Raw genomic sequence first — 25,434 nt, 5'->3', positions numbered from 1 at the left:
GTATGAAACTAATGTTTAGTATTAATGATTGTATAACCACTCAGATTATTGCTGACCTGATTGTAACTGTCCATGTCCCTTCCCACAAAAAACAAAACAAAAACGCTTACACGAATGTTTCCCCTAGCAGAGGTGGGAGCGGTATTAATTAACTTTTCTAAAAATTTCCTTCATTTGACTTCGAGCTGCTCAAGTCCTTGGCAATAGAACGTCGACTTATTATTGTCAATATTCATTTGTGATTAAAAAAACTAAAGAGTACAAACTAGGCGATATTACCAGCAGCATTACTTTATTATTTTTCTTTCTCAACCATACAATTTCTATCAATAGCATTCTTTTTTTTTATTCATTTGTTGTTGTTTTTAGCAGAATATAACATTCCAGGACTTTATTAATTTTTTTTTTACTATTTACCAGTATTTCTGGCCACCCATTACTTTAGAATAATATGAAAAAGCAATAATTTAGCAAAATTAAAATGTGGATTAATTCTAGAGGGAGTTCAAACATGAGCTTAGAAAGTTTTTTAATAGGTGAAATGCATTATTTTTACACAGCTTATAAAAACTCATTCCGTCAGTCTGTTTGTCTGGTAAAAAATTATTTTGTTTAGTATTCAACAAGGGAAAACATTGTATTTGACTAATGTGGTGGTATAAGTTGAATTAGTCCCCTTTATACTTTGCTTTCAAGTTTAAACTAACAATTGATAACTATACAACGTTCTATAAGTAAGGTACAGTGGTTAGAATGTTTACGCTGTGAAGCTTGGGGAAGCTAAAGCCCTCGATTTCGAATACATATCGTTTAACTTTTTAAATTTTTATAAATGCATTTAAAAAACAACCTTGGTAACATTCACACAAATACCCCCCTTCTTACCCCCCACCCCCTTTTCCCAACTGGTCCAGACAAATGCTAGGATCAAAGGGTATAGAGAAAGTTAAAATAATATATTTTTAAGATAAATTACAATTTCTAAGTTACTATATGTTCTATCACTTCTATGTTACTTAAAGTTCCAAGTTGTATAATGTTGTAAGTCAACATATGCTCTAAGTGTTACATAAGCTATAGTTTATGGCCCCCATTGGCTGAGTGTTACATAAGCTATTGTTTATGGCCCCCTTTGGCCAAGGTGAAAGTGAAAGTTGCAATTATTTTGATGAAGGAGAATAAAGAATTGCCTTATTTTGATTGCAAAGGGCCCGATATCTCAAAGAGCAATCATATCAAGTCTAAATCTAGTTCTTGTTCTAGGTAACTCCACGTTTTAGATAAACTTTAAACTTTTACAAGTAACTCGAAGTCCTAAATCCGTTTTACAATTAATCCGATGACCTTTATTATTGTAGTTTTTTTTATTTCCAACTCAAAACACCATATCAACACCATATCAATTAATGATTTGTAATTTTCTCAAAGTCTTTCAAAAGGCAGTTTCATTCACTATAATTTTTATAACTACTAAAACAAAAACAAACAAAAAACATTATCTAAATCTGACTTAGCAAATGATACAAAAGCTTAATATATATATATATATATATATATATATATATATATATATATATATATAAGTAAAGTTCCCCTTTCAGACGTTGTGGTCTATAGGGCAGATAATGTAAAGGTCATCTGTTTCTGTGGCCTACGGTTAACAAAGGTGTCATGTGACCAGCACAACGACCAACCGCCTTTACTTTTCCCTAATGTCAGGTACCCATTAGAGCTGGGTAAACTCAGAGGCGCCCGAAGATCCCGAAATTAAAAATCCCAGTCTTCACCAGGATTCGAACCCCGGTCCGGAAGCCAAGCGCTTTACCGCTCAGCCACCGCGCCTCCATATATATATATATCCTAACCAAAAAAAGAATAAAAACCCATATCATATCAAGACGCACACTTTAAGTTCAGTTTACAGTGTATCCCATCCATTGTTTGAAGTGTGCACCAGTCAATTCTATTTCTGTTCTCTTTTTATGTGAACTACAGATAGATGTTCTTAATATTTGCAAGGCAGAAGTATAAACATGGAAGGGGGGATAGAGAGCAAAGGTCAAAGTTCGCGTACTTACAGATGCCCATTGATATCACTCGTGAAAGTATCACATTTCATCCCCTCGAGGATGGCAGAAGGTCCGGCGCGATGTCCACCTGCTGTCCGAGCTTTACGCTTGCCTGCACAGCTGACCTTAACAAAACACTGGCACTGGCTATCCCATCTCCTCGTCAAACATCTTATTTCCTCGACTTAATCCCTTTCTACACCCTCCTCTCTTGTACACATCTATTGTACCGAGACCAATTGTTATTTAGTTTTGGGCATATTAATGATGACATTTGTAAGTTTGACATTTAAAACTCAAATTGCCAAAAGAAGTAAATATTAGTGTTACCAATAGTAATGTGCTTAAATTTAAAAAAAATGCAAATCTTCCTAACTTGTAATAATTTAAATTAGCCCAGTTATAAGTAGTCATGGTTAGACATTTAAACATATAATGTATACGCTGATATGTCAGTTGGTAAACACTCGAACAAAAACATTTAACAATACGTTTCTCGAAATTTTTGGGGTTTCCGTAGAAACTAAAGAAAGTTACTTTCAAAAGAATCCCAGGTTCAAGGAATGCGTTCGTTTGGCAAGTGTGCACATGTATGATACAAGTGTTCATACACGTGTCTACAACAGAGAATAACAGACAATCTAATGAGCATCAAGATTGAACAATATCTGAACCAAGTTAACTTTCATCATTGTGAGAACAGGAAACTGACTGTTTTGTCTAGTGTGTCTTAGGCAATGTAATCGTTGATATGTGAGAACAGGAAACTGACTGTTTTGTCTAGTGTGTCTTAGGCAATGTAATCGTTGATATATGAGAACTAAAAAAAAAAAACAGTTTCCTAACGTTTCTTTCATTTGTTCATTTTGGTCAACTTTATGCGGGCCTCGAAACTGCTCCATTAATGAGGCAAACGGTATGTCTGAAACTTTGTGCATGTTGAGAAGTAAAATCTGAATGCCCAATGTGTCAAGTTTGCCCGGGAATGTTGTTTAGATGGAGAACTAATAGACTGAAAAGATTGAAGACACATTTTATTAAAATGATTTATCATCTTCATTCAATAGTATATTCACAAAACTAAAAAAAAACGCACACTTATTGCCCCCCCCCCTTTTTTTATACGCAAACACACACACACACATATTATGTATACATATCTATTGTTATGACACGATGAGGAATGAGTTATTTGTTTCGGGAATCAGGGGAAAGTTTTTACTTAGTGACGAGGACGTGATCGAACTTTAAAAAAAAAAGAACGCTCTAAGAGACGCTATCCCAGTAGGAATACGAAGCAGTATATAGACGGCTAGAAGTAGATGACATTCGACGGTTCCCTTCTTGTATTAAAAGTGTTTGTTGTTCAACACTAACGTCGTCTCCCTTTATCGATTGTTGGACTTTCGTCGGTGTTCATGTTCCAGCATTGAGTTCGGTGTTACCTCCATTGGAGTTTGTTTATATTTCAAGTACTCATCACCGCGGAAGTGCTTAACAATATATATATATATATTAGATTCTCCGATAGACAGGAAGAACCAGAATCTCGCTTACTTATTTTTACTTTTATTAGAAACTTACTGTTGTTTCTCGAAAAGTAAACAAGTTATTCATTGTTTATACAATTTAAAAAAAACATTGACACTTATTTTCATGTGACCTAAGCATATAAGTCCTTCCTACATAGCAAACTGTTGGGGCGGTGTACATCACATAGACATAGAGCAATCTCATCAGGACACACAGCATGTGGAGGGGAACAACGAATCAACAACGTCTCTCTCTCTCTCTCTGTCTTTCTGTCTCTCTCACTAAGTCTCTTTCTCTCTCTCCCTGTCTCATTGTCTCTCTCTCTCTCATTTTTCTCTAAGAAGTAAATCCACGAGCGTCCCTTTAAACATCAGTTATTTGACCAATTGTCTATGAACAGCCACATTTGAAAGTAGACTCGTGCTTAAGATAATGTGCTGTGGTGCTATAATGTATCAGTCTGTGGTGGCATCTTCTTAGCAGTGTAACGTTTTTAAGTGTTAACAATGTATGTACGTAAACATTGGCAGCCTAGGCCACCATTTATTTGTAATGTTATAAATGTATTTTTGTAATTTTTTAGATTTAAAGAAATGGGACAATTTTTTTCTTTTATTAAAAGCCAAGATCTTATTTTTGTAATCATCAAAAACTAATCTTGCTATGGGGACTTCGCCTTGTTGAATTTTTCCTTTTTCTTTTTCTTAAACAAAATGTTTTGTTTGGATTTGGAGATTAAAACTGAAAGTTGACGCATCGGTTCTCTTCACCCTGTCACACAAACCTCTCTTATCTCCCTTGTCAGTCCTTCTCAACTCTGCTATTTCGGGGTTATTGTTTTCTAGACACCCCCAGGCAGTGCCCCATGTCAAACTCGCAGTGGCGGCCATCTTGCTATACAATAGCCACGTGCCTCACCCTCCCCTTCATTACTCTTCCCACTCCCCACCCAACCAGCTTCTTTTTTTTTTTCTTTTTATTTTGTTTTACTTTTTTTTTTTTTTTTTGCAGACAACGCTTGGATGACTCGCATGCAAATGAGTTCGGCGCGTGCCGTGCGAAGCTCTTTGATAAATTAGGGTTTATTTGAGAGAGAGAGAGAGAGAGAGAGAAATAGAGAGAGGGGAAGGAGGGATTCACTCACATTTGGTTTGATTTTCCCACACACGACTAGCAAGAAAACTCTGGATCAATTATTATGAACAAAAGATAATTCCCCTCTCCTTCATCATTTCTATACCAACCTCCCCCCCCCCTCCCCCAAATAGACGGTACCCCTCCACTTCGTCTAGCAATTATAGTTTGTAAGACGTTCTGCTTATCATAAAATATGGGCTCGAGACTTCGGGAAATCGATTTTGTTTAAAGTGGGATAAGGGTGTTTGAGAGTAATCAAATAGTTTGTTATGCCTAGGATTGTATTTTTACAGTTGTTCCGAGGGGGGGGGGGGAAATCAATGTAGAATTAATATTGAACGCACATAGACTTTCTATCTCTGTCGATTAGATGTGTACTATATACACATGGCACTACCCACTAGGAACGTAGTTTTGTTTATGTTGACTGTCACGATCCATGTCAGGATGTCTATTCTTTTCTTTAATATAGAAGCCCCTGTGACATAAGCCCTTAGAAGAAATAGGTGTTTGAGTGTGGCTGAGCACTCATTGTAGAGTAAAAACATTGGCCTACAAGCCAACGATACATACATCTTGAGACAATTTACACGAGCTAGCTGGACCTACAGGCTACCAAATACAAGCTAATAGATACAGCACCTAATACAAGCTAACTAGCCTTTACAGCCAAATACATAACACCTAATCTTACAGCCTTATTCAAGCTACTAAGTCTTACAGTCTAAAGCATGCAGCATAGACTTATGGCTTCACCCAAGCTACCTTACCAAAACGAAAGTTCCCCTTTCAGACTTGAAATATATAGGGCAAATTATGGAAAGGTCATTTGTTTCTGTGGACCAAAGTTAACGAGGGCCAGCACAGCAACCAAACGCCTTTACTTTACCCCAACTGGGTGGACTCAGAGGCGCCCAAAGATCCCGAAATTAAAAAAAAAAAACAGTCTTCACCAGGATTCGAACCCGGGACCTCTGTTCGGAAACCAGTGGCGTAGCTATGGTGGGGAAATGGGGGGAAAATTTGCAATCCCTCCAGGCCCCCATTTGAGAGGTGCCCCCAAATGAGTGTTCGAAATTTTTTTATAAAATAAAATATTAAATATTACGACATTATCTCATGTCATGATGTCAAAGGTCAAAATGCAGGGGCACATAAGGGAGGTAAGGCCCCCCTCACCCGGGCCCTCAAATGATGGGGAATTCCTGGCTACGCTACTGTCGGAAACAAAATCGCGTTACGACCGCTCCTCCCTAAGCAAAGCAAGCTACATTGCGATTCTAGCACAATGCTGGGTTCTTGAGCATTTCAATTCATATATTATTTTTATGTTAAACAGCATGACCTGCCCATGTACGTAAGGTTTGGGGATTTTTGAATTGAAGAAAAAACAAGGTTACAGAGGACAGTATGTGTTTCCACACAAGCTCAAGATCGGCCCCCGAAGTGGTCCACCCAGGCAGGTTTCAATATTTTCAGAAAAAGCGTCCCCAACTAATGTCAGGTACCCATTAGGGCTGAGTGGACTCAGGGGCGCCCAGGGATTCCAAGGTTAAGAATCCTAGTCTTCTTAAGGATTCGAGCCCGGGACCCCCGGTTCGGAAGCCAAGCGTTTTGCCGCTCAGCCACCGCGCCTCCCCTGGTCTAACTGATGTCTTATAATTGATCTAACTTTTTGAAAAGGCTTTATCTTTTATTCATGTCTTATGTCTGATGTGCCCAATAAGTTATTAGGAAAATGAAGCTTATAAGATTACTATTTGTTTTAAATTAGGTCTAACTTATAATGCATACTAATTAGCTTTTTCTCTTTAAAAAAATACTTGCATAACGGATTTTAAAAATTAGATTTTTCGCTTTCAGAAAAAAAAAAGTAGCCGTTGCATCAGAACTTTGAATGGTCTAAAATATTGTGATGTCCGATTTCCAATATCTTTTCTAGTTTACGAGATCTAAACGGGACGGACGGACCGACGGACAGACATTTCACATAAAACTAATAGCGTCTTTTCCCCTTTCGGGGGCCGCTAAAAATATCCGATAGCTCATTAGAATAATTTCATATATTTTGATAAGGATCTGATATGTGTGCTTGTAGTGGAAGGAAAATGTTTCTTAGGTACTGTAATTAAAAAATATTTTTTTTACAAAGTTTATTAGTTTAATCAAGATATATTGAAGGCTTTATTATGTTGAATAGTAGTTCAACTCTGGGGAGTAACAAGATGGTTCAGATCAATAGTCTGACAAAAAAAAAATTCCCTTGTGTGATCTGATGTCACGACGCCCTGACTAAAGCGTCCGTTGACCCAAAACTTGAAGGCACAGATTCTCTGAGACTGCCTCAGTGTCCTCTCGCTCACTGTTTCGTTAGTCCTGTGACCGCGGCAGTGTCCACTCGCTTACTCGTTCGCTGATACATTGCTCACACTTGTCCCAAGATCTCACGCTGAACGGGGAGGGTAAAGAGTGGATGAAAGAAGAAAAACAAAACCCTTTCATTTGGTTTGTGTCCCCATTCGTCTCTTGGTGGCTCCCCCCGCCCACTTGCACATCTCCTTTTCAAAACACTTCAGATTAGGTTCCAAACAAAAAAATTCAATAATAAATTTTGGTGGTATGAGGGGCGGGGAGTGTCCAAAGACTTGGTGCACCAAGAAGAAGAAGTGCACAAAAGAGCCCCCACTTTCCATGAATACATTATGTTAATACCAAGTCAGCCATGCGGAAAATTAATTACAAATTGATCTTGAGTTCATAGGAGCTGAGTCATCCCAGACCGCCGCCCTTTCATCCATCATTTTATTTTCAAGATATTTTAGCCAGTCTATAACAGCTTTTTTTTTTTTTTAATATAGTATTTGGTTGCTCGGACTGGCGTAAGGGTCAATGTAATTCTACGTCTTAACAAATAATGTACAGTATTAGCTTCAACAATGTAACAGTTCTTTGGTATCTTGAACAATGTAACAGTTGGTAGGTTCACTTTTGATTCGCTCAAGTTGACTCATACATATCAGCAATCTTCATATCACATAAGTGTTCCATTAAATTTCCTATTACCAAGTCAAAAGAATGTAAATTGTTTATTCTTTGTTTGTAAATGTGTGTGTGTGTGACTATTCTCTCTATTTGTGTGCACTGAATGGACTGCTCTTGCGTCTTGAACAGAATAGTTTTCAATAAGAACAAGGCGTTGGGCTCATTCTAAACCATTAATAGAAGAAACAAAACCTTGCAATTATACAAGTAGGACAACAGAGCAAAGCTAATGATGCTGAGCTAATGGAGAGGCATTACTTCTACTGTACACATAGAGAGATCTATTAACCCATTCAGTTTACGCCACTTCTTGGAGGTAAAGACGGATCTGCCGGTCATGTGCTGCTCCCTTGATAAGACAATTAAAGAAATTAGAGTTTATGCTTTCTTTCATTATGTATAGAATTATAGAAAGAATGAATACAATAGACACAATTTATCTTGGGTGAAAACGTATAAACCATGACAACAAAAAATGCAAAATATTTTGTACCTTATGACTTTAAAAATATGTTCCTCATCAAGATTAAACTTTAGGATTATGTTAATAGCTACAAATGCAATTCAAACTCAGCCTGATTAACATACACATCTGTGAATCACGTGAACACAAATTAACACGATCCTTCAAATGTGAAGTTCGCCTAAAAGACGTGTCAAGTTCAAATCAAGAAGAACAAGAAAACATTTTTTTTTATGCTGAAGGACGTAGGCTGAGCTTCAAAAAGAAAGTGACTTCTAATATTGACAAAGTCGTATAAGAAAATAGATATAATCTAGATATTAGACATATGTAATAGAGAAATAGCAGAGAACATTATATTATATAGCCTACAGATGCATTCATAAATAGAGTAACTACTCAGACTGTTCAGACTTCGGCCTCACAATACACCCCCCCCCCCCAAAGTCTTGCCTGCTCCAGGTAAAGCCTCCTCAGATCCAAACATTAAGATAAATGGACAAGAAATAAATTTAGTGGATGGATCACTTCCCTTGGCAGCACACTCTCCCAAAACAGAAACACCGATAGAGAAGCCTGCTCGCGTATCGCCAAGGCCCGTGTATCCTATGATAGACTGTCTAAAAATGTTTGGACTAGACGGGTATCACCACAAGTACTATGCAAGGAGTCTATCGAGATTTCATCCTCCCTACATTGCTCTATGCCTCAGAAACGAGAACAGCATATAGAAGACAGGAAAACATTTTTTTAAAAAGCTGAACCACTTTCACATGATCTGTCTCAGAAAAATACTAAATGGCAAAGAAAAAATACCTGATACTGGAGTCCCTTGAAGCGCGGGCCTTCAAAAGATCCACACGATGCGATCTCAGCGGCGATGGGCAGGCCACATTTGCTGAATGGAAGACTCCCGCATTCCTAAACGAGTCTTCTATCTCTCAGTCTATGGTCAATGAAAAGAAAGGAAGCGCTCACAAGATGGACAATGAAAACGCTTCAGGGACACCCTCAAAGCTTCTCTGAAAGCCGTCAGCATCGCCCCCTCCACTTGGTAGACGGTTGTACATGGTAGAACATCTCCCTGACGTGGCGCTGTGAAAACTGGCGCACAAATCGCAAAGGACAAGAGAACAGCTCTGGTAGAAGAAAAAGCGTCTGAGAAAAAAAAGCAAAGCCAATGACCCTAGCTCCAACTCCCATTCCGGGCTCACATAGGTCTCATCAGCCTAAACGTTGTTAGCATGCTCGTCTCTCTGGGGAGCTTGATACCTCCTCACCCCCCACCTTCACCACATTCACACATAACAGTTTTGTGACCCAGCATTAACTAAGTCGCGTGACACAGTTGTTGTTTTTTTTAAATAGATGTAAATGGGATAGAGATCAATAGGAAAATGTTCTTCCACCACCAGACCCCCACTCCTCCAGTTCATTTACATTGCCCCTCGAACACACACACACCAGGACTCTACCCGAACCAGCATCCATCATTCCTAATCAGATTATCAACTAACCTGATCTTAGTTGATCTCAGGGACATGATGACTCGGGAGGACAGTCTCCCACTCCCTCCTCTCTCTCTCTCTCTCTCTCTCTCTCTCACTCACACACACACATACACTCACTATCACCAGTAGCCCTCATGCTCAATATAAGTCATTACTCACTTGGGCTGATCAGTTCTGCCTCCAGTCCTATGTTCTAAATTGACTCACCCAGTGATGAATCAGTTCCATCCGATGGATCTTTAAAATACTTTTGTAATACCAGATTATAACTTTGTTTGTTTTGTAAAATCACACTCTAACTGTAGTTCATATTTTGGAAATACGCACTATTGTAACTCGCTACTGGATTAGTTACTTTGTAGAGTACTTCAGAACTATCACTGGACCTTTTCCATTTCTTAATAAGATTTAGCTTTCAAAGTAAAGTTTTAAATTCTAGGAAGTTAGTTGAGTAAGATTGGCTTAGCCAGTAAACGCTCATCATCGATGACATGATAATCGAAATTGATTCTTAATAAATTCTGTAAGCATAAAGTGGTTCTTCCAAATCTTCCTGCATTTTGGCACTTAAAATGTAGATCTAGTACACAAATATTTGCAAATAAATAAATATTGTATTCTCAGCAAGGATTTGATAACTTAGCAAGGTTAGGTCAGTATTACAATATGACAAAGTAAACTTTGTTTTAGAAGAGGCAACATTTCATTTTACTCTACAGTGAATACTATGCTTTACAGTAATCAAATGGACTTTAGAAATATCTTTTAAAAAATACTAAAAGCCGTTTTTGGATGGTGATTAGTTGTTGAGTGATGATAATAGTTGTATACAAATTCAAACAATGAAATTTGTATCAGTTAGAGATAGAAGGGAGAGGCCATATTACATGGTTTAAATAAAGAATAGGTTTGGAAATGGCATTTATCATGATAGTAATGTTTGCAATGATTGTGATTGTCGTGATGGTTGTGATTGTCGTGATGGTTGTGTTATTAGTGATGGTTGTGTTATTAGTGATGGTTTAAATGATGGTTGTGGTGATTATGTTTGTAATGTTTGTGATGATTGGGATGGGTTTGTTATTATTAAATGTCTTCATTGTTGTCATAATTATGATGACTGCAGTGCTTCGAAGTTTGTGATGTTTGATGTTGGGATGCTTGAAATGGTAGTGTTGGTTTTGGTAGTTTTGATGACTGATATGTTTCTGATGACGGTGATGTGTGTGATATTTATGATAACTGTGATAATTGAGATGACTGGTGTTAGTGATAACTGCTTTTGATGAAAATTTGTGATGACTGCGTTTGTTCTGATGACTGTTGAATGTTCCTGTTCACTGCGATATTTCTGATGACTGTTGTAAAGGTTGTCATGAATGTGATGGTAGTATTACTTATGGTGGGTGTGATTGTGGTGAGGGCGGTGGTTGATAAGCGTTGTAGTTGCTATGCTTGTGGTGTTTGTGGATGTTGTATATTTTGTAGTCGAAATGGTTGTGAACAGTTGAACTGACACTATCGTGTCCACAATCTGCAAATAATAAACAAACAACACCTGGCCGATGTTTCTACCTCACAGGTTTTGTTGCAAGTCTTCTGAAGCCCCACCATTGTACACGTGATGTTGAACTCCACGCACCATGTGCTGTAGTTGCATCATTACTATATGTACACTTTGGCGATGTGTATAAGATTAGGGGTAGGACCCCAAGCCCTGCGATATATATCTGGTCTGGGAAGAGTTAGTCACGCACCAGTGCACAACATTATAGACTGTATGCTAAGTACTCTGCCTCAATAAGACCTTTCCTCTATACCAAATAATAAAAGAAAAACTAGTAGACTGGGAGAGGGGAGGTACGTTGAGTTAAACTGGAGGAGGGAGGGGTGTTGGGGATGGGTTCCACTTCGAATGGGAGACCGTTGGAAACAAAAAAGGAGGAAATAGGTGAAAGAAATGTGAATGGAAATGTAATGCTTGAAAAGATGGTAAACTGGTTTCTAATACAGGTTCTCACTTTGTTGTTGTTGTTTGTATTGTAAGTCTATTACGTTTGTAACTATATTATATCTGTCAATGTTTTCTCAGCCGTCTTTTTTTCCTGATGAACATTTTCACTCCTAAAGAAATCTAAGACAACATTTACAGGCGTGGACACAATTGAATGTATAGGAATATGGACCTGAAACTCTTTACACACATATAGATCTACTTCAAGCTACATTGAGAAATGGTTTAGAGACACATCTAGACACATGCATATAGTTGAGAGACAGACATTTTGAAATAGAGACATTACGAGAAGCCACATATAGACACATGTAAAGACATCGTTTAGAGATACACAGAAGCAATCCTACAGTTCAGCGACATGCACATAGAGACTCCTGTAGAACAGTTTGGCAACCGCTGATCCCGAGGAACTGTCAACTATACATTTAGTCTACTGGCGCACGTGCTGTCGTCTTTCCCGCACGCGCCGAGCCTCAGGAGTTGACCTGGTCTAGGGAGCGAATATTGATCTTTGGTCCTCTAAGATGAAGTGACGCCCGGGGCGGCGGGGAGAGAAGGGTGCAGACTGTATTCGTTGTGAACCAACAAAAAGTGATAGATTGTGTGAATGACATGGGGAATTTTTTTGTTTTGTTTCTGGGTTTGTTTAAGAAACAGAAGAACGAAATGAGATAATGAGATGGAGGTATAGAGAGAGGAGAATGTGAGGAGGGAGAGAGGGAAGAGATAGGAGAAAAGGAAGAAACAGAGAGAAAGAAGAGAGAGGTAAAAAAGAATAAGATGAATACATCCTAGACCAAATCTCACGGCAGTGGAGGGAAGCATGCTGGGTTTGAAGCTCAGACCATCGGAGTGTTAAGTCGAAGCGCGTAGCATACGACCAGGCGAACATTCAGATTCTAGTTTCCCGCAAATCTAAATATAGCAGAAATTAGGATGTGTGTGTGTGTGTGTGTGTGAGAGAGAGAGAGAGAGAGAGAGAGAGAGAGAGAGAGAGGGCAGTTAATATTGTAAATGGGAAGAACTGACTTGTACATTTTATTATAGATTTACTTATAGCCATATCTTATTATTTGTATAATATTTGTACATAAGTAACCTTTTTAAACACATACACACACAAACACAATTATGAAATCGATCAATTGTACAGTCCAACATGATGAGAAGAAAATTACTGTGCTTTAACATAGTTACAGTCATCATGTAATATACATGCAACATTTTTAAGTCCAAACATGGGTAAACAGATATATGCATATGTGTGTGTGTTCAAACTTCAAACAGCAAAACTTAACAAGAGATACATAGTAGATACCTTTAGTGCACTTACTGATATAGACTGTACAGTTACCAGACCCAAAACCTCGAGGTGTCAGTATGGAAGAGTCCAGCTGTTAACCCTATACCCATAGTCGTATGTAAAACGGATTGAAACAAAAAGATAAAGATATTGATATAAAGAAACAATAGCAGGAAAATAATTGAACGCGACTTCCTCATAGCTGTCCTTTACCCAAATATTAAAAGAGTAATGCCCAATTTTTTTTTCTATAAATTTTAACTAGGACCTAGCTAATGAGTAATTCTAAACCGAAGCAAAGATTTTTAAAAGTTCGCGGACCAGAACCTCGTGTCCGGCACCAGGAGGAGCACTTTTCCTGATGATTCACCCTCAAGGACGCTAACTACGACAGACAGTCACGTGCCAAGTCGTCTGCATCCATTTGACACGAGCGAAAGAACACCATGTATTCATCCCTCCGCCCGCCCATCTCTTTCCCCCCTCCGGCTAGGGAGACCCTCGTTAAATTCAGGAGCCACTGTGGCATCCTCGTTAGACTTCAAAGTTATTGTAAATGTCTTTAGTTCAAATCTAAAATCTAAGGAATCTGTATCTCATTCATTCATATAGGCAGGAAACAAATTTGTGGCAATCAAATTCTGTGTGCCTGTCAGTCGATAGAATCGCGTTGGAGAAGATGCAATAAAATGTCTTCCTCAACAGAATGTTTGAATCAAGCTTTGTGCTGATGTCCCGAACTAAACAAAAAAAGTATTCTTTTTGAATGTCGTTTTTACTTGATTAAAACTAAAGTACGGATTTTTTTACAAATATGTTAGACACTAAAGTTTTTTTTTTATTTATAAAAACCTTGTCAGCACACCTCACAGTTTGAGAAACGTTGAACTATGTTGTCCAAAGCTGCGACTCCAGGCCCTCATGATGAGGTAAGAGGCCATAAAACAAAAGTGTGATAGCTGTTCGAAAGGTCATACCTGATTATGCCTATTCCAATGTTATCTGTGTGGTCAAGTTGTTAAAAGGCAAAAGCTATGAAGATCTTGGGTTCGAGTGCTTCCATAACGAGGCGATAGCAACTTTCGACCAATAAAACTTTGTAAAATATAGGCCGCAGAGTTGACATTATTTTAGTGTCAACAGTTTGACGTATCTCTTTTCTAATCTTCCTCTGTTGTTGTTTTTTTTTTTTTTGCACTAAATTTTTTTCCCCAAAAATCTGCTCTTTAAGTCTTTGTTTACACTTTTGATTTTTTTTTACCAAACAAAAATGTAAGAAAATGGAAAGTGTTAAGATTTTTAAATGAATCGGAAAAAACAATGTCAATGACGTCCTATTCAAAGATCGTTGTTGTCGATGAACTATTCAAGATATTTCTGCTACTAGCCCAAGAGCTAAACAAATTCGGCTGAAAACAACAACAACAAACTATTATATGAGTAATCAACTAGTTCGCTTATCAGTAGTTCTCTATTTTAGAACGTGATACACCAAAAAGAAAAAGTTTTCTAATTATCGCGCAATGTGTGAAACTCTTCATTAGATGTACATACGAATAGAAAGCTGCTCTATCTGTTAGCCCGATAGACAAAAGTATTCTGTCGCTAAGTCTCGTTACTTACAGCAGAGTCAGTCCGACCTGATGAGAAATAATCTACAACAGTACAGGAATTAATCGGAGTTAATCTATTGTCTTTCTGGACCAGAATTATCTTTATATCTATTCTATATACAACTTAACTTCAGACTCAACTTTTTCATTTATTTTTTTTTTAAACTGTGAGAGAATAAATCGACATCCGCATCATTTCCAGAAACAGACACCACCTTGGTCAGCGGCCCACCTTGAATAATCTGCCCCCCACCCCCACTAACTTCCACCCTCCCCCCACTTTACCAGTCCTCTCCCCTCTCTATTCACTCCACCACACAGTGCTCCCCTACCCACGCCTTCAAGTTGACCTACATAGTACTAAAAGTAGCACACACAGTCCAGCAGTTAGTACCAGGAGGCCTAGTGTTGTCAATCAAAGAATGCTGACTAGGGGAGACTATTGAAGGCCTGGTCAGCAGAGAGAAAACACAGTAGAGAGAAAGAGAGAGAGAGAGAGAGGCGTTGGGCAAAGAGTACTTGGTAGCTGAGAAAGAATATAACCCACTAAAGAATATAACCCACTAAAGAATATAACCCACTAAAGAATATAACCCACTGTTTGTATTTCAAAGAAAGAAATCATTCAACGTGTGAAGTGAAAAGTTGTGAGTGTTAACATCAACTAGGTCTTGACATAGTTTCGTTTCAAATGCAAAATGATGTCCATTGTCTTTGATAGACATCACTTTCTCCCAATAAATATACCAAAATGAACACACTACAATCTAACTTGTAGACTACATGCTAGAGATCAATTACAAAAGTGAAATCATATGTTTTGTTAGTTTAAGTTTTGTTTGTTTATTAAAATGTTTGATTGACCATCAAATATATTTACATAAGTCTAGGTGTACAACAACCATGTTGTTAACAATCTGTATTTCGTCTTCAAGCTTTTAAAACTAATACTAGCCGACAGTTCTCTCTCTCACTCTCTCTCTTCCCCTATATCTTTCAGACACTAATTTCCTCCCCCCTCCCTTTCCCTCTAGTACAGGCTCCTAAAAACACCTTCCCTTCCCCCTTTCAGAACCGAGACGCTCCGTCTCGCGCGCCGCACATCTCGCGCCGGGGCAGACGATAGGCTAAGCTCCTCCCACGGCGTGGCGATATAAAAAGTGAAGTACACTTGGTATTCTGTATTTTTACTAGTAACTTTGTGAAGTTGATGAGAAACAGAGGAAAACGTTTGGTGTTGATTTCTAGCGCCTATGTGTATTTGAAACTGTTCTTATTGGGAATTTTCGCAACACTGGATACTATCTTACAACTGCGCATTGATTTTTTAGTGATTTGTTTAACTTTTCATTCAACACTTTGGTTTTGTTTCAAAAGTTCGTACCTATCCGTACGCGTGGGATCAGTGCTATGTCAACCGTGTACCAGTGCAGTCATCTAGATGACTCAGACATTTAACTCTCCTTCGTCTCAGTGACTCAAACATAGAAACCAAGTGACCTCCATCTGCGCAGTCATGGATTACGGCAACGACGCAGACCCAATGATATCATCGGTAGTGATCTTTCAAGACTACCACAGCATGGCCGCGTCTCAGCAGGCGAGTTCTTTCGGGATGCTAGACTTTGATTCCTATTCACGACCAACCATGTTAGATGAACCTCCCAATAACATTGATATGAACTTGGACAGTCCGGCCTCCATCGAGACTTACCATTCGGACATGGAGCTGGGCTTCCAGGACAACCAGTCTGTGGAATCCCCAGCTGAACACGACACCAGCGACTCACCCATCACCAGTGTTGCGTCCACTCCTCAGAAATGCTCAAGTTTTGATGATGACATGTTTGAGCAGGACCGCAGACTGGTCAACCAAAGATTCGCCCCACACGACGTGTTCCCCGTGGACAATTCGTGGACACTAGAACAAAAAATTGACCGCCTGCTAGAACTCAGCCCTTGCGACAAGTACACTCGAGAGGAATTGTTGAACATTGACTCTGTAGAAAACCCAGAACAGAAAGTGGACATGTTGATCAATTTAGTGGCTAGAATTCGTGTTAACTTTCGTTGGAACTACGTCAAGCCCGAAGAACTCTGCAAAGGATACACTGTGGTCACCAACTGCAAGAAAGAGAAAAAGAAAGACTCCGAAGGTCAGACTACGCCAAAGAGACCAATGAACGCATTTATGATCTGGTCAATGAAGTGTCGCACACTCATCTCTCACATTTCTCCCCAGCTTCACAACGCCATCATCAGCACCAAATTGGGGGCCGCCTGGAGAAAGTTTGATGAAGAAGAAAAAGGCTATTACGAACGAGAAAAAGAGATCCTCACTAACTTTCATCGCTATGAGTTCCCCGATTACAAATATAAGCCTCGCAAGAAGCCCAAGAAGACAGAAGAAAAACCATCTCCGGTACCTAAGCCTAAAAGTAACAAAAGAAAAAAAGTGGAACCTGTGCAGCCACCCCCTCTAAGAGGCATCAACATAGTCGATGCTCGACAAAGTCTTGACCCCCACCTGAAAGAGAGACTGCAAGTTAAAATGCAAGTCAAAATAGACCCTGATCTTAAAAAGGAGATCGGCAAGAGAGTGACAGGTATAGATCTGACAGATCTTTCTAGCTACAATCACGGAGAGCTTGCATCACCGCCATTCGCCAAACTTCAACGACTGTCTACAGATAGCTCGTCAGCTGTCCACCTGATCATTGACAATAAGCCTTCGTCCGTGTTTGACACACCGGAAAACTCGCCGCACACTCCCATCACTCCGGTCACTCCTACAGAGAACGTTATGTGCTTTACAAGGGGCGACTCATGTTTCAATTTTGAAGAGAACAAAACCAGCATCGACCTCTGCTATCACATGGAGAACAACAACAACGTCATCCATTCCATGCTGGCTGAAAGCATCAAGGCTGATCAGCACCAGGTTCGCTGGGACCTCAGTGCTGTGAAATCCGAGCCCCAGGAATATCAGTACTTCTGCGCCACTGTTAAAACAGAGCCCGGGACACACCCGTGCCCCACCGCCACACTGGATATGGACGAAATGCCCCAACTGCCCGTGTTGTCCTCGGACATTCTGGACGAGGTGTTGCCCAGAGGTGACGCCGTTTCCATCAGAGAAACAATGTCGTTTAACAATGATGATCTTTTGTCTGATTTAATGAACATTGTGGTCAACGGGGGCGATTATCTCCCTGACCTAGCTTCATGTGTGCCTGAAGGACCAGCCACTGTTTAAAGCCGAAACAAAACTGTTCATAAAGATCAATAGTTTATAACTTAACATGTGATTGATTTCAAACAAAACTACGTAAATATGTTGTTTTTTTTTTGTTTCTTCTAACCAATGCTGTTTGGGTTACAGCCAATGTAGTCTCCAACTAGCTACACTTTTTGTATTTCCATCTCTGTCTCTCTTTGCTGTCACACACACACACACACACACACACACTGAAACCCATTCTATACAACGAGAAGTAACAACAGACATAAACATTTTTAAAAAATACAACGACCACACACTCACATACACTGACCCACTTCTTTGATGTTTATTAATTTAACTTTTTAACTTGTTGTCATCCTACACCACACAAAATCAGTCTACGTAAACATCTTTCATCATGTCAGTTAAACTAGTCACTATCTAGCTACGTATTTATTGCCAAGGCTAGTCCGCTATAAACATTGATTTCTTGCCTACGTATTTATAGTATTTTTTAATGGATGCATTTTTAGTGGACCCGTCCGACTCATTGAACTGATTCAGTTTATCAGTACCGTCATGCACTACCTCTAGATAAGTTATTGTCCATCCATAACTAGTTTATATCCGACTGACCAACGCCTGGATAGCAAACCCCAGCAGTATAGTCCGTCCATAGTAATGTAACATGTAGCATTGAATATCCTATCCTCTTCCAGACTACGTGACTCAACATGAATCCTATTGCCATTCATTTACCAATCGTTAAAATATCCTCCATCATAACTCCATCATTTCAGTGTTCATACTCATGGTATCGTTAGTTGTTTGTCATTCATCTCACAGTAACCACAATCACAAGTCATTATTTATTCAATCATCTATCAGCAATCAATTTTTATTTTTTCTAGTTGTCAATTTTTTTTTCTCTAGTCTTCATAGCATCACCATTCATGTGTCATCCAATCATCATCATTCAAGCTAGTGCAGTCATCTTATCATCCTTCATGATTTATTTAATTAGCAGTCATCAAGTTTAATTCAGTCATTCAGTCCTCATTCATTCTTCATTCAGTCATCATTCATTCTTCACTCAGTCATCATTCATTCTTCATTCAATCATTTAACCATCATTCAATTTTCACTCAGTAATCCACTTAACACTATTCTTGCTTCATTCAGTCATCATTTGTGTTTCATTCAGTCGTTCAATCATTATACAATTTTCATCCAGTTATCCAATCATCATTTATGCTTCATTGAGTCACTCAATAATCATTCAAGTCATTTAGTCACCTCACCATTCTTGCTTCATTGAGCCATCCATTCATCATTCATGTTTCATTCAGTCATCCAATCCTCATTCATTTACATACCTACCAATACATCACGGCCATATCATCCATACATCACGGCTACATCACACATACATCACGGCTACATCATCCATACATCACGGCTACATCACCCATACATAGCAAATCCCGCGAGCATGAGTTCTTTTCCCTCTTGCGCTCACACGACATTCAAGTCCCACAGTATTGTGTTCATCAACTCTTGTAGTTTCTCACAAATGTATTTTTTTGTTTTTGTTTTTACATACATTATCTCCCTTTAAGCCTAGATGAACACTCGAATCAAAAGTACGACTGACAATCCTTATGCAATAATTATATTCCTATTCTACTGCCATGCGTTATCTACGCTATCCTCTTGCACAATTTGTTCTTGACTTCATGACAGTTTTACTTACATTCCTTATTCTGGAAACAGCTAGGGTCAGATGACACACATCTAAAATAGATGAGGGGTCAGTTGACACCCCACCACAAACACCTGGGGGGGGGGGTCAGTTGACCAACGCTATGACCAGTGTTGTTTATCTTCATACCTGTTTCCAAATCTTGACCCCAAACTGTTTATACCCTAACGACGCCTGTACGTTGCCTTCACACAGAATGCTAAAACCAATGCGACAGCCTTGCTTTTTCTCTCAATTCCGCATGACATCTTCAGGCATGCAAGTAAATGTCATTCTTTTGAAATCTGGCATTCAACGAAATGTCATTCTTGTAATTGTACAACTTCAAATGTTTACAAAATAATATTACATGAATTTTATTACTGTTGTAATTTTTTAAAGCTGACCTATGTTGACTGGGATTATTCTTTTTTTTTTTTTAACATTCGTGTCTGGGGTGGACTTTGGCTGACCAAATATAAAGCACAGAAGAAATTTTAAATACAATCTAAAATTAATTTGAAATCTAATTTTTAAATTAGATATACATCTAAGAAAAATTCATCAAATGGCAGTTATTACGGTACCAATTTATTTTTGCTTACAGTTAAATTCCTATTTTAAAACCCCCTGGTGTTGGGCTGAGCGAAAAGAATAAGAAAAAGAAATTCGTGTGATATTTTATTTAAACATGCAGCAGCTGTGTTTATCTATGTGTGATAATAATTTGGGGAAAAAATGTCAAGTGGCAGTTACTTTTGCCGCGCCGCGTGTGCTAACTGCGTAGAATTAAAGCAACGCGCGATGTACTAATACAGTACGGTACTCACATACCCATGGCTCGTGCAGCTTTGACTGTCGAATATCGTCTGCTGAAATGAAAGGGGTCAGATAGAGATAACACCTCTGCATGAAACGAGGCCTTGCGCATGATTCTATCATTTCATTGGATGGTTAGCGACATATCAAATCTGGATATAAATATTTATTTTATTTATTATTATTTAAAAGATAAACGCTTGTGTGATTTAAGATCATTTATATATATATTTTTATTCTAAACTTAATTTTCAAAAACACTTATAAGAAATTATTAATTTGAATCGGAACAGAAGTGCCGTAGAATACACTTTATTTTTAAAGTTTATTGACATCTAAACCTAGATCTAGATTCTGCTTTGTTTTCGATCACGTTCTAATTTATTGGAAATATCGTTCAGGGAAATTAATTTATAAGATGCCTGCTGTCTCCTCCCCCCACCCCCCTTTTCTGGCGTTTCAATTGTTGTGATGAAGGTTGTTATTGACATCGTAATACCGGCTCCATTGCTGTAATTACGACAATAACAAACATGAACTACTAAATATTGGCTGTGCTAAACAATGATACAACTATTTAAGAAAAGGAGAAGATAAATTGGTCGTAGTTCGCCAAATGTGTTTTTTTGCTTCAAGCGATGTAGCAAATGAGCTTCCGAATTAAAAAAAAAGCCAATTTGGCATAATAAAAATAATGCATCGCTTTTTGCCAGTATTCTTGGTGTTACACGCCAAATCTAAATTCTGAAAGATTTGATTTCTTTTTTCTTTTCGCCAACCCACACCGAAATGGTTACCGAGAAGTATAAATATATTTATATTTTTGGCCACTGTCCTTCCCGGAGCGGTAAAATTGTGATTTCGGATAAAGTCCAGTCAACTGGTCTATTTAATGTAAATAGATGTAATTCAGTTTCTATGTTCAATATGTTTATAAACATTTTTAACTTTTGCTTTTTGTAAAAACTGTACAGAGCTTTTACGATAACTGGTTGTGTCATTAATACAAATGATAACAAAGGCGTCAAATGTTAACTGTATTTCCTTGTCTGGAAGACTTCATTAACTCCACAGAAAATGTTTTTTTTAATGCATTATCTCAATAAAAAGGTAGAGTAAAACATTACATCAAAATATATCTATATCACATCTAGATCTAGTTCGTTCATTTCTATTTTAATAATATATCATGATAATATTGATAATAATTATAATGAATAATAATGTTATTTTGTAAACGTTTTTAAGATTTTTTTTTTAAAGTCCAGAGTCCAGTATTAATGTTTCAGTGGTAGCTTGCTAATTGTTTCTTTACTCAATCAAAAAGCCTTTTGGCTTTAAAATTATGCAATCCTCTGCCTCCTCTTATTATTGCACTTAATACACCCAGGCAGCTAACTATACATTTTAATGCATTTTTTTTTGTTGTGTAGTGTCTTATGGCATTAAATGACTATAATTATAAATGAATTGAAACAGTGTATTGACTAGATCAGTGTATTGACCTTCATTGTTTTGATCAGATCAGTGTAATTGTATATTTCTTTTAATGAGAATAATTTTTGTTTATGACTGTTACCTATTAAGTGCTGAAAGATTAGTGAAAGAAAAACATGTTCCATATCTACTGCCTTCTAATGATAGTTGTTTATCTGTTTTTTTTAATGGACCAATACACTTCCTAATCCTTCTATACTGATGTTTTCCAACAGTGCATGTTACCCTGTGTTCATAATTTAGATTATCATTTGTTGTTGTTATTATTATGATATTTTGTTAACTTTTTTTATCTTCATTTTCTTTTGATAGTATGATAATCAAAAACCTTTTTGTGAAAAACATTATACATGAATTCTGTATGATATGGAAATCAATGCTTTTGAGTAGTTGGCCTTTCTTCTGTTTTTTTTTAAAAAGATGATAGATTGTAAATATGAATTCCATTTGCTATCCATGTTTTTTTTTTTTTATTTTTTTTTTTTATATATATTTTGAAAAGTTGGAATGTTTGGAGTAGGAAATGACTGAAGTAACTGGACAGTCCAATTGGTCACAACTATCTGTGACTACCACTGCCCTTTGGCGTCTTTCTCACTTTGACAAAAGAAAAAAAAAATCATCCTTTAATTTCATTGCAGTCCTTCTCGATCTTCTCTCTTGTTGTTTGTCTATCTTGTATATCTTTCAGCAGCATCTCTTTCACTCTATCTTTTTTCTGGATTCTATCAACTGATGCAATAATCTTTTTTTTATGCAAACAATTTTTTCTTGAACCTTTTCTAAAAGTGTTTCTCAGAAAACAACGTACTCAATTTTATTTTTGTTATTGTTAGGTGTTTAATAAAAACAAAAATGTAGAATCTGCTCAAAGATAAATACATTGTGAAAAGTTTCTGAAACAATTTGTCTGCTCAATTTTTTTATTTTCCAAAAACAAAATTTAAAAAATCATGACTCTTATCCCCCCATCCCACCCCCAAAATTAATTGTTATTGTTTTATAGATGATAAAATGCTGCCACACTTTTGTTTCCTATTGGATGTAATGTTGACGCAGTTGCTTGATTCATTCATTGATTGTTTTACTGTTTCAATTGTTACTGTTTTTCCGTCAATAAAAAAAAAATTGAACTGTTGCATTGAAGTTTATTTTCTAGAATTACAAAGAATACAAAAATTCCATTCCATAATAAAACAATTCTTGTCAGTCTTTCTACATCATGCATCTTTGAATAAGCCTTTTCCTATATTAGCCTATAGCCATCATGCATTTTTTTTTTTTTTTTGGTATAAATTTTTCTTCTTTCAAATTGATCTTGTTAGAGCTATACAGATAACATTGCCTTGAAGAGAAGTAGAAATACTGCTAATTGTGCTGTTTTTTTTTCCTTATATGAACTGTTGTAATTATATATAAAAAGCAAATATATAAATATACTTATATAAATATTTATATATATTTGTGGTAATAAGCTTCTTCTATCCTATATGATTTCAAGCAAATATTATATGAAAAATTAACAAATAAATCTAGATGTCTATCAATTTCAGTGTTTTTAATTTTTTTTTCACTTAAAATTTCAAAGGTTTACATTTTGTTTTCTTTCCACTTGAGTGAAGTGTGGACATGTGAAGATTGTTATATGTCTGATGTGTCAGGGACCAACTTGAATCATGAATGATGTACACATGGACTTATCACTTGTATCAATTATAAATATATTGGTTTTACACAAAGGTCAATACATTGCAGATGTCATGAATTCAATGCTTCATTGTATGGTGTACAGTGTTGTCATGTTTTATAAAAAATATAAAAAAAATATTTGAAAAAAAAATTTGCACACTTAAAATGGTTCAGATGCTATTATTCTTTATATTACATATATATTTATATATATCTATATCTAACAACTTGATACAAATAAATGCTCAGAATAATTTCTGTTTATTTAAATTTGTCAGCTTACAATGAATGCTTGTCAGACTTCTTTGTAGTATTAGCCTATGTAAACAGTGTATGACAATAGAACAACAGAAATCAATCCCATAATATTCCATTAATGGTTTATTGCTTCTTATAGAAGGGATGAGATTACATCCTTGGTAGTAAGACACTTGAATAGATAAGCACTGTATTGATAGCAATTTAGATTATGAAGTATGTCCTACTCAACTTTTAATTATGTTACCTTTTGTATGTTACAAGTTTGTTTCTTGTTTTGAAACATCATTAGATACCAGTTATTGTTTTTTTTTTAGCTGCCAACTGTAAGCATTACCATATCAAAGAAAAACGACATTGTTTTTTTTTACTTTATATTAGATGACAAACTAGTTGTTTTTCTTTACCACACAAAAATTGTTTTTGATATAACATGTCTTTTTTTATATACTACTTTTTTTTTTTAGTAAATAAAAATATACAAAATTTATTCAAACTTGTTTTGTTGTGATTTGTTATTTTTAACAATAAAAGGGGAATAACTAGGAATATATTTACACTTCATTTCTAATGCCACCATAAAGGGGTATTCTCCCTGCCTATGAATCTGAGAAATTATTTATTGCTATTTTTTCGATGAACGGATGTCAACTTTGAAATGGTTTGATTTCTTGCAGAATGAATAGATGATACAACAACGTACATCTATGGTCAGGGAGCGGCTTGCTGTCCACATCATAGGTCGAGATATTATTTACCGTACTTTAAGAAATGGCATATGAAGTTGTTCTTAATAAATAGTGCCGGTATTTATAAAATAATTATTGCAGCTCTAAGGGGTACCACAGAATGTTGAGCTTCTTTTTTTCAATTTAAGATTGCAGGACATTAGGTAGCAAGTTAGAGTTGGCAGGTGTCCTACAGTAAAATATAATTACACACCATTGAAGTTAGAAAAGAAGCAAGGTTTACCCTGTACTCAGTAAGACCTGGATCCATGATCCTTACACACACACACACTAATAGACCCTGTATGCAAGCTATATTGTTTTAGGGGATGTTAACATGAGACCAAGAAAAGATTTGTGTACGCAAAAATAAGAGAGTGAGAGACCCTAGACTTTCAACAGAAGACTTGTGAGCTCAGTTTACTTGACCATCTCATGTGTCAGGTCTCTTGCTGATTTTGATTAGTCACACATTTATCCACACAGCGACACAATTATGGATAGTACCATTGTAACAAAGTCACTTTTTTAATAACTTTAATTTGTTTACTTTTGGCAAATTGTGAATTATTAAAAACACACACAAGTACGTTTCTAATTGAAAGAACATTAAGAGAAAAAACATTTCCAATACTGAATTAGATTTCCCAGCGCCTTAATTGGGTACAATGCTATCATCTCATTTTATAAAATATCCATAAGATGATTAGACTCTACCTCAGACTAATGCCTGGTGGTGTGGAATGAGCTTCGTACTGTCGTCACGATGGCCCCGAGTTCAAATCCTTCAA

The 25,434-nt window shown here is 37.0% G+C and overlaps 1 protein-coding gene across 1 annotated transcript; it reads left to right on the top strand.

The window, feature by feature from the left end:
• Positions 1-15,873: 15,873 nt before the first annotated feature.
• LOC106064200 (uncharacterized) lies at positions 15,874-24,405 on the top strand. Its single transcript, XM_013222702.2, has one exon. It carries the CDS (start codon positions 16,205-16,207, stop codon positions 17,942-17,944), a length of 1,740 nt encoding a protein of 579 aa, XP_013078156.1. The 5' UTR covers positions 15,874-16,204; the 3' UTR covers positions 17,945-24,405.
• The last annotated feature ends 1,029 nt before the right edge of the window (positions 24,406-25,434 follow it).

The sequence above is a fragment of the Biomphalaria glabrata genome, chromosome 5, assembly GCF_947242115.1.
Source record: "Biomphalaria glabrata chromosome 5, xgBioGlab47.1, whole genome shotgun sequence".
In the NCBI taxonomy this organism is placed as follows: domain Eukaryota; kingdom Metazoa; phylum Mollusca; class Gastropoda; family Planorbidae; genus Biomphalaria; species Biomphalaria glabrata.
This window is presented reverse-complemented; position numbering and strand designations above follow the sequence as displayed.

What these genes read in the sequence shown, in the direction of transcription:
- LOC106064200 (XM_013222702.2), top strand. Translation starts at nt 16,205, where the DNA reads ATGGATTACGGCAACGACGCAGACCCAATGATATCATCGGTAGTGATC.